The 13,145-nt window shown below is 42.2% G+C and overlaps 2 protein-coding genes across 2 annotated transcripts in view; one reads left to right on the top strand and one right to left on the bottom strand.

The window, feature by feature from the left end:
* LOC139204990 (exostosin-1a-like) overlaps positions 1-13,145 on the bottom strand; it is a 436,963-nt gene that overhangs the window by 85,334 nt on the left and 338,484 nt on the right. The gene's annotated exons all lie outside the window — the stretch shown is intronic.
* On the top strand, positions 6,808-10,682 carry klhl38b (kelch-like family member 38b). The gene is made up of 5 exons (XM_070835362.1): positions 6,808-6,977; positions 7,922-9,142; positions 9,229-9,370; positions 9,465-9,570; positions 9,736-10,682. Exons 2-5 carry the CDS (start codon positions 7,923-7,925, stop codon positions 10,023-10,025), a joined length of 1,758 nt encoding a protein of 585 aa, XP_070691463.1. The 5' UTR covers positions 6,808-6,977; position 7,922; the 3' UTR covers positions 10,026-10,682.

Genomic DNA, 13,145 nt, shown 5'->3' with positions numbered 1-13,145 from the left:
GAATGTAACTTCCAGATAGTCTTTATATCAGTGTTTAGAAGATTAGCCTCTGATGTGCCTTTTAAGTGAATCCATGCACAGGCACTAGATAGGTCTGCTTTGACAAAACACTGCCATCTTAGACAAGGTCAGAACAGCCATAATCCCCAAGCAGCATTATCTGCCACTAAAGTACATTCCAGTAATGTAGATGGTGTTTAGAAATGCGGAGGAGGAGAGGAGCAGAGTAACAGGTTTCCAGGAAGAGATGGGGAGGGAAGGAAGAGGAGGAGGGTGTTTTGAGTGCAAGAGTGATAACATGGTGAAACTAAGAAGAACCTGTTGGAAAATATGGATGATATGAGCAGGAGGAGGAAGAGGAAGAGTTCAGCAGAATGACAGAAGCTCAGGAATGGTAGGCCTGAGCTCAGAGTTTGGCATTATGAGGTTTTCTTTGAACAAAAATAAAGTTATACACCATAAAGGAATGCTTCCCAGATCAGAGTGTGGTTGCACTGGAAAGCTTCCAGGTCTGAATGTACACTCTGTGAGTGTGAACAGCATGTTCCTAAAAAAAGAGAGCTTGGAGAAACGTACCCAGACAAATAAAGGTTAAACCAGCATGAACTGATGGCCACAGTTACTTATTTACACATCGGCTAGACACGGAGCAAAGTTAGCATCCATTTAGAGTCGTGTTCCAGGTCACTTGGTAAATATATTCACTCTCCATTTTGCTTGGTTATTGATCTCCACTAACTCCGGAGATCTCTTGACTCTGTAGCTGATAAATGCTCCACTGTGTTCACTTGTTGGGTGATAGCTTTATCTGTCAGGTATTTGGTGCCATACAAATAGCGTACATTGGGTTTCAAGAGCTTTCTTAATGAAAACAGCTGCCTAGTGAGAGTAAATCAAAGCAGAGTTTAAATGATAACTTTGGTATTTGTGATTTGGTCCCGTAGACCACCTGTGATCTAACTGACCCCATGTTCTGCAAGGTAAAATTACTGTTTTTGTCAAGGGAGTCTGGTGGATTTGAACTAAGTATATAACATATATACATGTATATAACAAATATAACATCTGTTTATGGTTAAACAAAGGGATTGGACAGGCCTGTCTCTGTAAGGGACAACATCCATGATGTTGTCAGACACTTCAAATAACAATCTGAGCCTGTGATAGGCAAAAACAGGTGCAGGCAGGTGCCCAAAAAAGATTACATTACAGTTATTGCACCTTGTTAGTGGCTGCTGGCTGAGGTGATCTGCTGGACCAGTTCCAAAATGTTTTGCATCTACCAATCATTTCAAACCCAAAATATGAAAAAATGGGGCACAGGTTTAACAGTACTTAAGTTATCCTTTAAAGGCGCTAAAACACAGAGCTGAGCGGAACTGGACTGTGATAACATTTTGTGGGTTCTTCACTACGAGCTTGACCACTTGTTAATATAAAAATATCGAATAATAACGTAGTCCTGGTCATACCTCGAAAAAGTGATGATGAGGAAAGGAATTTGCCTTTTCCATCAGAAACTTATTACCACCTTTGTAAAGATGGGTCTTATATTCTTTTCCTCTCCAGGGACCTTTTGTTTACCTTTCAAAATAGTGTGCTTGAGAAAGACTGGCCGCAAATAACATGTTTACTTGCCATTTGAAACACCAAGCTGGCACCAAATAAAATAAAAAAAAATCCCATAAAAGATCTGTATGGAGTCATAATCAAACCCCTGTAGGATTGATTGTGCTCTGTTTAATGGCGGACCATGCTTTTTCATATCTTTGTGAATTATTCTCTTAGTTATGTATTATTCTGTGTTATCATTGACTCACTGACCCTTGCTGCACCTTTAAAACCACTCATTTGCTCTGTTTAGAAACCTGACATTTCCACTGCCTGCCCCTGCATCCACCACTCCCTCTGTGTCCATCTGTTTCTCTGTCTGTCTGCCTGACGCCCAGAACACTGAAGGCGAAGACAGTCATTGAGGCCTTCAAAGCCATCTGAGTAATTTCACCTCCAGAAAACCTGCCAGTGTTCTTTCTCTCCCTCCCGTCTTGATATTCTCTTCCCCTCTCTCTCTCTCTCTGTAGTGCTATTCTCTCCCCATGTCTGTCTCTTCATCTCCTTTGCCTTTGTATGTCTGCTGTTTTTCATGGCCTCTCTCTCTTTCTCTAAATATTTCAATTTCGCTCCCTTGCTCCCTTTACTCCCTTTACTCCCTTTTCCTCACTCGCCTTCTCTCCTCTGTACCTCGGGTACACCTGGCTGGCCGTTGAGGGCTGACACTTTAAAGACATTGGCTTCAGCTTCAGCTGCTGGTGGAATATCAATATCTGCTGTACACACACGCACACACACACACACACACACACACGCACACACACACACACACTCAAGTCTCCCTCCCACACATGCATCATCATATAGCACACATGAAGGCGCGCACCCCTTCCATCCACACACCGCCAATTAGCCCACAAAGTGTAGGTGACTATATTAGAGTGGACAAAGAGGCAGGCTGTATCTGCTATGTTGCACAGTGGCGACTGAATGACCACCATATGAACAAGAGAGGAACCTTGGGAGCGCTCCAGCGAAGGGCACAATGAGTAAACACAAAGCACTTCCCTCTCCTCCATTTTTCTGTTGCTACAAAACGGTGTTTTTTCTTTCCAAATAACATGTCCTGCATGTGTTGGTTACATCAGAAGAATTTTAAGCAGCTAACTGTAAGCCCTTTAAGACCTCATCCTAGCTCGTGCATGTGTACAGAAACGCACACTCACTTACCTTCCCACCGCAAACCGCCCTACCCCGGACTCTCTCTCTCTCTTTGTCTCTGAAGGCTACTCCTCAAACCTCCCTCTCTCCCCCTTGCTCTTTGTTGATGTCTCTCCATCAAAGCTAGATTACTGCTCTCAGTGTTGCCTGGCATGGATCTCTTTGCTCCTGGGAGTAATACCCCATGGCAGATTGACTCAAGAGGCTATCACATGATTTTCACTGTCTGTTTCAATTGTTTTGGCTATCTGTGTCTGAGAAATTGGCCATTTCAAATTTCACACCACAAGTGCATGTTTGCAGCAGTAAAAAGAAATCTGTTTGGTGATATCTGGGTGGATTAATGGCTTCATTTTCTTTCTTTGTATTCATGGAAAATATTCTGCCATGCTAGCTTAAAGATTGCCAAAATAATTGGGAAACTATTCTCATCTCACCAGTTCATGCAACTCTTGTGTTTACTCATTGACTGTGTGTTTAGCCTGGATAGCTTCCTCGAAGTCTCAAGGGACGAAGTCAGCTTTTCACCACTCTGAAATTTGCATAATGCTGGCCTGACACCTAGTGGATACAATAATGTTGGTCTAAGAAGGGTATCAGCAAGGCACTGAAAATGAAATTAAATTTCTCATCTCTATTTGTCTTGTTGATAACAACAATCAGCTGATACTGTACAGTATAATCCTCCGGCTACGCCTTGAACGCTTCACTTGAACTGATGTTTCATTTGCAAGTCATACATAAATGTTTAGTTCTTACCAATAACCCGGCTTATTTGACACAAATTAGTATTGAACACCAAAGCCAGACCAGTCATCACCTACAAAATGACTGTAAATCACCACTAACAGTGATAATTAAGCTGTTCAGAAGAAAAGGTTATACTATTGATACTGATACTACTATGCATTAGATGTATTTACACTCTTTAGTTTCTTCTTGATATAGTAGCCATTCCTGCTCTGGATGAAACACAAGAGATTCACAGAAAATTATAAATGGAATATTGGATGAAATTTGAATATAGCAGGTAACTACAGCAACACACAATTTTGCTCATCTTCTTCTCTGACAGAAGCGGCTGTTTCTTCCTGGCCCTGGTGATGAATGAATATGTCATTGCAAACTGAACTCTAGTATTATCTAGTACTCATTATGTTGTTCTTAGCATTATCACCAGTATCCACAAGTGCTGCCACATCAACCACAACTGAAATCTAAAGATTTGCAAGAGCTTTACTAGAAGCTGACCTAATGGGGCATTTATAGCTCATCTTATAGTATAAATCTTTATGTTGACATTGTATCGCTCAAATAACAATCCATCTCCTTTAGCAACGTGAGAATCATCAATAATATTTTTTATGAAAAAGTCAGTGGCACAAATCAGAAGCCCTGGTTAGTCTTCTTTGACTCTGCTGTGGAAGCGAGGCTTGTTTGGGCTGTGGGTCTCAGTAAGTTTAGTCAAGCGCAGAATCAGTGCCCCGGCACCAGGGTGAGCTATCTAAACATGCATGACAACGTGACAAACCAACTCCACTTCAGATCCAGCCTCAGATTCAGCATAGAACAAGAGATTCAGGAGGAAATTTACAGTGAAGGGATAGAAACGAGCACCATATTGAGTCAAACAGTAAAGATATTTAATTTAAAAAAACCAAAACAAAACATGATTGTCTGCAGGATATCTTATTGGCTTCCGTGGTGGACCAGACTAGCACTGCCCATCACTGATACAAAGGGTCTCATTTGTTTTCACATTGATTTAATAAAAAAGGCCTTAATTGAGCAAACACAGATGAAAGGGAATCGTTATCTGGGATCGCATAGGGATGAACGCTCCACTTTCCCTTATGTACAGATGATGGTCTTTGTTTTCTTTAGTCCATGAATCTTGGAACCTTTTAAATAACGTCAATACTACCCACATTTTAGGGTCATTAGTGGTAAAAATATTAAAAAAAGAAGAAGGGGCAATCCACTGACGTCAAGTACAGAACAGAAAATATGCTTAATGTGAACTGACTGTCCATGTTGCCTTCAAATAGTCTTTTATTTGACCAAAGAGAGCTGTCTGCCCTTCACACACACTCACACACACACACACACACACACACACACAATACTAATCAGTGAGATCTAAATCCCCTGGGTATAGGCTCTATTAGACCATGTGCTTATGAGAAGATAATCATTTGGTGATATGAAGACACAGCGCTGGGCTGTGGGTGGGAACAGCATTGGTGCTGCATGAAAAAGCTCTGCTGCAAACTGTGTGCCAAAGCCTTAACTTTTAATATAAGTTGTTGCCTAAAGGCAGACATTAATGAGTCCTTTTTGTCAAGGTGAAGGAACAGAGATAGTAGACAACGTGCATAACATTAAAGGCTGCAATCACAGCTTTGAATAGGAGAGTATGGGTTATAGAATGACACCGCAGTTTTCTGGGCAAACAAGTTAAGCCTTCGCACTTGATTATCCAGACTGAAGAGATAACTTTAATGTCAGCAAAAAGGGGAAGATGTTTTTGATGAAGCTGTATGGTGCAGTCAGGATTATCATTTGAGTATAGATAATTTATTTCCTAACAGTTTAGCTGACCTGTTTATTGTGTATTTTGCTTTGAAATAAACCTCTGACTGGACACAAAAAAACCATAAAATGTCATGGAGTTAATTAAAAAGAGAACCAGATTTTCACAATTGCCAAATTGACTTTTTGCAGACTCAAACACTAGATGGTGCTGTTTAGTTTTGACTGCTTGATACATCACAGCAGCTGTGTCACGTGCAAATATTGTGACCTCGGTTTTTAAATATCACACGTTTTAAGCCTGCCATGATGTATAGTTCCCTTTTTTTGAAAATGTGTGTTCCTTGTGCATGTCGTTTGGCAGTGTCTGTTTCGCTTGCATATGCTGCAGTGAAGCCCACAAGACACAGAATGACAACTGACCACATAGATTGCAAGTAAGCACAAGCACTTTATGGTCTAAGCTGGTGATTTTGTTGTGCAATCCACATTGAACTGCACTCTAGTGGTCGTGGTGGTTCAAGCAGCTATTTATGCCGAGTTCTGTAAACAAGCCTGAGTACAAGAAAAACATGTCACATCTCTATGTGTGATGACTGAAGATGCATTCCAGCTCTGTTGTTTATGCACCCACGTTCGTCAACCAAGCAAGCAATGATTCTTTGACTCTCCTCCAGCTTTAAGGAATGAGCACACAATCACATTGCCACCTTGTGGGATGCACTGCTTGGAAGCTGGAATTATAATGAATGAGCTTGATCTGTTGTGTAGATGAGACGGAAATGAGCTTAACACGTACAAAGACAGGAAATGCAAGCATCTGTTGATGATGCATAGTTAAATTAGGATATTTCTTTATGCTCAAAGGATGAACGCTGTCTGAAAAAGTGAGCTTCACATGGCCACAGTAAAACGGTTCCCACTGTTAACCCAAGCATCTTGGTAAATCTGAAACATTTTTACTGAACTCATGGTGGCTGTTTTTGTAATGTCAGTAGTCAAGGCCAGTATGTTTTACATGTGGTTGTTCCTTTTTCTCATATGCTGACTTCATCATATCTCCGTGTTTATGTTGCTTCTACAGTAACCTAATCCTGTTTTTGTATGCCTGTGTTTTCAACCAACCAGCCAGCAGCGTAATCAGCCAGCAAAATGGTTATCAAGTATCAGTGCTTTTTTTCACTGCTACAATCGTGTGCCAGACAGAGATAGAGATGTGAAGTGAATAGGAATGCAAGCCATAGAGGAAAAAAAAGGAGAGATCAGACCATGGGGAGGTACTGGAAGGAGAATTTGATATTAGACGAAGAGGGAAAAAACGAAAGAGAAATAGATGGAAAGAAAGAGATTAAGTGAGGGAGTCAGGCATGCACTGTAAAAACACTCTAACATGTCACATGTGAGTCTGCAGCAGTGCTGCCAAAGACAGGCTCTATTTTTAGGGGAGGAATGTACACAGAGGCCTCGTGGAAAGAGACCATAACAACAAACAGAACGCAACACGCTCCTACAAAGAGACGGCCCCCTTTGGAACATACAGTCACACAGCATCAACACGAGAGGAAAAAGGAAGAAAGTACAGGAAAATGTCAAGGCATCAGATTTTTTGCTGAGATCTGGCTTCGAATACAGAGTGGGACCCTCAGAAAACGGATAAAGAGGAAAGAGAACAGGTAAGAGATGTAAAGCTTCACGGGCTGTCAGGAGCACAGGACTGGAATTTTATGTAAATATTAATCACATTTCATAAACTTGCTTTATATGCAGATGACTGTACACCCTTCAAAACTGTCCTTCATTCTAAGTTGTTACTTTATTTTACACTCCTATCTAATGCATGTAATTAGACGGGAAAAAAGCTCCACACGCATCCAAGTTCAAAAGCTAAAATGATAACAGAAACATTTGAGGTTCTACAAAAAACACCATCACAGAAGCACCATTTGCTCCATGACAACGAATCATGATCCCAGAGCACAAATAGTATTGCAGGTTTATCTACTTAGACGGCTAGTCTCTGAAAGAATCAGACAGGCAGGCGTGCTGTAGGGCCTGTTTGCTCACATGGTGAAAGGCAATGATTTGAAGTCATGTAACAAGCGATTTTTCTTGCCAAGCTTACCGGGAATATCTGCAGGCTAAATTTCTGATTCATGACACAGGACTGAATGTAATTTCATTCCACTTGCCTAGCTGTATGGTAATTTTTGTTTTTACGAGTTTGAATCCATATGGGTAATAATTAATTCTAAGATGTCTTATTAATGAGAGTTGTGACCTTGTACTGAAAACACCATTTTCTCAAAATCTTCTTGTAGCTGCACCAAAATCTAAACTAAAACTAAATCAAGTCCAGTTTTGGTGAAGTGGAAACACATTAAAGCACTTATTCACTCATCTGATGAATAGTCAATATTTACAGTAAGCCCTTAAATGGCTACTAATGGAAACCATATAGCTAAAACACTTGAAGTAGACATTGTTTTAGAGTGAGTGCTTATACAAGTTGATGGAGGAGGGTTTAACTTATATTTCATATTAAAAAAACGAACAAACACATTAAAACAAGCCTAAAAACCAAATGATTTGACAATGACAACATGGTGTCTCTCCTCAGCATGGACCAGCCAGCAGTCAACATCTTCCACTACAAGGACAAGGAGCAGTCCTCCAACGTGCTCCTGCAGCTCAACAGACTGAGGCAGGAGAACATCCTGACTGATGTGTGTCTGTGTTCAGATAACACAGAGATCCCCTGCCATCGTAACGTCCTGGTCTCCAGCAGCCCCTACTTCAGAGCCATGTTCTGCAACAACTTCATGGAGAGCCAGCAGACCAAAATTAACTTAAAAGACATCACAGCCACCATTCTGAGCAGTATCATTGACTATGTTTACACAGGACTCATTAGTATCAACATGGATATTGTGCTGCCTCTGATGCAGGCGGCGTCCATGTTGCAATATGGCCGCCTCTTTGAGGCCTGTTCAAGCTTCCTTCAGGAGCAACTGAGCCCTGACAACTGCTTGAGCATGATAAGACTCTCTGAGATCATGAATTGTAACAGTTTGAACGACAAAGCTAAAGAGATGGCTATGAAGAGCTTCTCCGATGTGTCAGCATCTGAAGATCTGTGTGAGCTCTCCTTACCAGAGCTCATGGGATACCTGGAAGATGACAGTCTTTGTGCGGAGGAGGAGCAGGTCTTTGAGACACTTGTCGCTTGGATTCACCATGATCCTTTATCCAGACGTGGTGCCATCAGTGACCTTTTCAAGAAAGTTCGCCTTCGCTACATCCACCCCACCTACCTTTTCCAATTCATAGCCAACGACCCTCTGATCCAGTCCTCCACCCTCTGCACTGAGCTCATAGAATCTGTGAGGCGCCTCATGTTTTCTGTGAGCTCAAAATGCATTGGCGACACAGCAAACGACTTCAAACCTCTCTGGGTCGCACCAAGGCGTTACTCCTACCACGACATGCTGGTGGTGGTAGGAGGGAGGAAGAATAATGAGCAAACCTCGAGGGAGGCCATCGTCTTTGATGAGAAGAGCGAGAAGTGGCAGTGGCTCGCCAAGCTGCCCATTCGCCTCTATAAAGCCTCCTATGTCGCTCTCCACAGCGTCTTGTACGTTATAGGAGGCTTGACCACAAACACAAAGTGCAGCCAAGTCAGTACAACCGTCTACACCCTCTCCCTCAAGACAAACCAATGGCGGACGGCAGAGCCCATGCTGGAGCCACGCTTTGCCCATCAGAGTGTCTCCTACCTCCAGTTCATCTTTGTCCTGGGTGGCCTTGGGCCTGACAGACGGCTAACAGACAAAGTGGAGAGGTGAGGTGGACCATAAATAGGCACGCATACAGCATAAAACACACAAATGTGGCAAACAATAACAAATCTCTTAACAATGCCATCAGGTACAACAGTATGTTCAACCAGTGGGAGTCTATGGCACCCATGCCTGAGGCTGTGCTGCACCCTGCAGTGGCTGCAACAAACCAGAGGATCTATATGTTTGGAGGAGAGGATGCAATGCAGAATCCAGTCAGACTAATACAGGTTAGACAATACATGTTCAGTCTCTAAATCATTGTTTGTTTTTACTCATCTATCCTCATTCATTCACTCAATCTACTCCCCTCCCCCTCTGTAGGTGTATCACATCGCCAGAAACATGTGGTCTAAGATGGAGAACAGAACAGTGAAGAACGTGTCTGCTCCTGCTGCCATTATGGATGGCAAAATCTACATTATTGGAGGTAGATGATAGAGAAAGAAATATAGAGGAAGAGCACCGAATCCATTTTTGCAATAATTCATTAATACTTATTTATTTCCATATGGATCAAATTGTAGTTACATCAAAGCATTCTGCTTGAGCCGCTCGTGCAGCCCCTCTCAGATTAATGTCTCCCCCGTCACAGGATACACGAGGAGAATGATTGCATACGACACCAAGGCCAACCGGTTCATCAAGTGTGCCAACCTGAAGCAGAGGAGGATGCACCACTCTGCTACCATTCTCAACAATAAACTTTACGTCACTGGCGGGCGTCACATCAACGGCCACGACATCATCGAGGACTCGGACAGTTTCGAGAGCTATGACCCAAAGACAGACACTTGGACATCTAAGGGGACTCTGCCGTATAAACTGTTTGACCATGGCTCCCTGACTCTGACGTATGTCACACACACATGGGCAAAATCATAGCTGAGGTCTGATTCATGCTTGAATGCTATTCATTTGAAACCAATTTATTTTGAAATGCACAACCATCAATCAAACGAATTCATGCAAAGAAAATGACTAGATAAGACCATCAAGGTTTTCTTTTGAAGCAGATCTCCATTATTCATGCATTCACGAGCTATGGACTTATTCAAAAGTTCCACATACAAAGAATCATGCAAGTAACATCATTTTAAGACCTGAAAATGTTCCATTCAATATTCCATGTGTTTTCTATGTTTTTACTTAAAAACCAAACCTATGAAAACAAGCTATCCTGCTGTATAGCCCTTTCATACGCTGTGGAACTTCTCAAAGGGAGAAAGAGCTATTTTGGGCCTGCTCTAAATCATGAGATTTCACTTGTCATGTTTAAATCCCGGGGCTGTGTACTGTTTTGTGCAAGTCAAAGCTATGCTCTGCTGTTAGTTCTAAACCTGCTGCTGTGTCTGGTGAACCCACAGTCGTTTGCTTCAATGCTATTAATGATAATGGAACTGCACTGCATTTAGATTAAATACAACCATTAGTAAGGGTTTTGTTTTTTTTAGCCTACTACTCCAATATGATATAATGCACAACATAAGTCTGCATCATCATATATTTTATCCACTATTGTCTATAATTATTTAGTAAGATTCAGTATTGCCTTTTTAAAAAAAACGTTTTGGGTGTTTTTGTACTGTTTTTACTGGTTTTATCACTTGAGTTTTTACAATAAAAAGTCAATACATACATGTGCCCTCTCCATCTCTCCAATGTTCAGTACAATATGTCTTAACGGTGCTTAGTCAGTTGACAGTGAATGCAATCTGAGCAGCACGTGTCCTGTATGTGCCGTCATGTGTCTGTTTAACCCCACTCACACTCCTGTCCACACTGGAAATGAACATGCCCAGACAGGCTCCTGCCATCCACACACAGGGGGGGCAGAGAAGATAAAATGGAAAACCAATCCTTGTACAAAGACTTGGCTGTAAATTTCATCCAGTTGGGAGCATGTTGAAATGGCTTCGCTCCACCTGTTGCAGGTAAAATGAAAGCCGCAGGGATCCAAAGAAGTCTCAGCTGGCAAACATGATTTTTTATGTTTCTGCTCATACAGAAAGCACATGGTGATGGACAGGAAGTGAGAGCCAGATGCAGTAAAGACATCAAAGCCGGATTTAGTAGCTTGTGTAGTCAGCAAGACTGAATATCACTGGGAATTTAGTGAAGTGGTCATGGGACTACAACTTAGAGGGCTTGGATTTTTTTCAAAAGTTACATTTAATGTTAATATGAAGAGATGCGAGTGATTCAAATCTCTGTGAAGAGTCAGATCCTTTAAAATCATTCCTCAAAGTAAGGATCAGCAACAGCAACAGCTACCGCGATTACATAATTTCATTCATCAATGACTTTCAGAGACCAATGTCAGCCATTTCATGTGGAGTAAACATAACGTGACTACAAGGTATTAGACAGGAGCCGATGTGCATTTCTTTGAAACCAGAAGTCACTGGGTCAAATGTTTCAGTCGTTCACTGCTAGCGAATAGAGTCCAGGGGACAGTGGGTGGAGTGGATGGGAAAAGGTGGGGGACTGGAAAAACTATAGGTGATTTGATGTTATTTTGAGACACAAACAAGAGGGCGAATGTTACACCACGTGAGACATGTGGTCTGTCAGTTGCCATGCAGGCCGCCTGATGTGTGAGACGACTGGAGAGCGAGAAACCGATGAGCGGGGTTTCACAACAGAGCATCTGAGCGAGTGATGAAACTCAACCAGGAGGAGCAGCAACAGGTGTGAGTGACTGTGAGCATATGCGAGAGCGTGTGTGTTTGTGATTAAGGTTTTTTGGACGGTCGAGAAGGACTGACCAGCTGTCCTGTCTGGTCACAACATCACAACAAAAACAGGGTTGATGGACAGATGAGAGAGAAGGAGAGGGATGAGCCATTAATAACTTTTAAAATTGTTCTAATTCGATGCCTCTCCTATCCACGTATCTCAAAAATGTAGAAGAGATTTCTATCTCGGAAACATTTCACCTTGAAATGAGCATTCCCACTATAGATTAAAACATACTGTGTAAAATCATTAGGATACATCATCTTGGGAACATGAATGTCTATATAAAACATTGTGGCAATCCATGATGTAGATGTTGAGAACTTTGCCTGGTAGTGCTACTGTGGGGGGGTCACCAAAGTGAGCAGTAAACATTCTTCGGGGACCACATAGAATTTTATGGCAGTAAAAGTATTTCATGGCAACACTGCCATCCCTGGAGCCACACGACTCTAAAACTATGATTTTTACCTTTTCTTGTCAGAGGAGGAGCTGATAACAGAGCACATCTCTGAGTCATCATTGTTTCAATTGGGATTCACTGAGTAAACTAAAATGACACACAGTCACAGTCACAGTTAGTCACCACCTGGCTGAGCTCTTGCTGGGACTTTCCATGTCATCCAGTAGTTTGGCCTACCCTGAAAATAGTCCCAATTAGACTTTGGGGACACTCAACACCATGCACATTACTGTATACCCCTATAGTTTCACTTTTTACACACAGCACTGTGGCTCTGCATGGTTAGGGTTAATGGCTGAACTATTCCAGCTCTGCAGTGGCTGCAATTTTAAGTCACGATCAAGACACCTAGTCAGGATACATCTGCCCAGCGTGCTTCCATGTATTCTCATGTGACGTGTAGCTGACAGATTTTAACATGCGGAGTGTGAACAGAGCTCTGTGACCTTTTGTGTTCACCGGGGTGTTACATCAAAACCTCAGACATGAAGCCACGGGTGCACCTGTTCCACTGTAGGATCATTTGTGACCATCAAGTGATGAGTCTGTAGTGTAAGAAACACACCAGCAAGCCGGTTCATGCTACACACACAGGATGTGTCCCAACAGAAGTGCTAGATGAGCTGAAACACTGGCCTGCTGGTTCTTGGAAGAAGCTCATACTCGTTGTGCACCATGTGCTGCTGCTGACATGTTTAGCAGATTGTATGGCGTGTCATGAATTATGAGGACAGAAAGTCCCTTCTCTCATTCTCCCTCCACTCAATGGCTTAAAGCAGGCATGGAGTCATACACACACACAC

This window comes from Pempheris klunzingeri, chromosome 8 (genome assembly GCF_042242105.1).
Source record: "Pempheris klunzingeri isolate RE-2024b chromosome 8, fPemKlu1.hap1, whole genome shotgun sequence".
NCBI classification, from domain to species: domain Eukaryota; kingdom Metazoa; phylum Chordata; class Actinopteri; order Acropomatiformes; family Pempheridae; genus Pempheris; species Pempheris klunzingeri.
This window is presented reverse-complemented; position numbering and strand designations above follow the sequence as displayed.

Excerpts from the sequence above, each read along its gene's own strand:
- klhl38b (XM_070835362.1), top strand. The coding sequence starts at position 7,923 with ATGGACCAGCCAGCAGTCAACATCTTCCACTACAAGGACAAGGAGCAG. Across the intron at positions 9,143-9,228 it reads CTAACAGACAAAGTGGAGAG|GTACAACAGTATGTTCAACC; the intron begins GTGAGGTGGACC and ends CAATGCCATCAG. Across the intron at positions 9,371-9,464 it reads ATCCAGTCAGACTAATACAG|GTGTATCACATCGCCAGAAA; the intron begins GTTAGACAATAC and ends CCCCCTCTGTAG.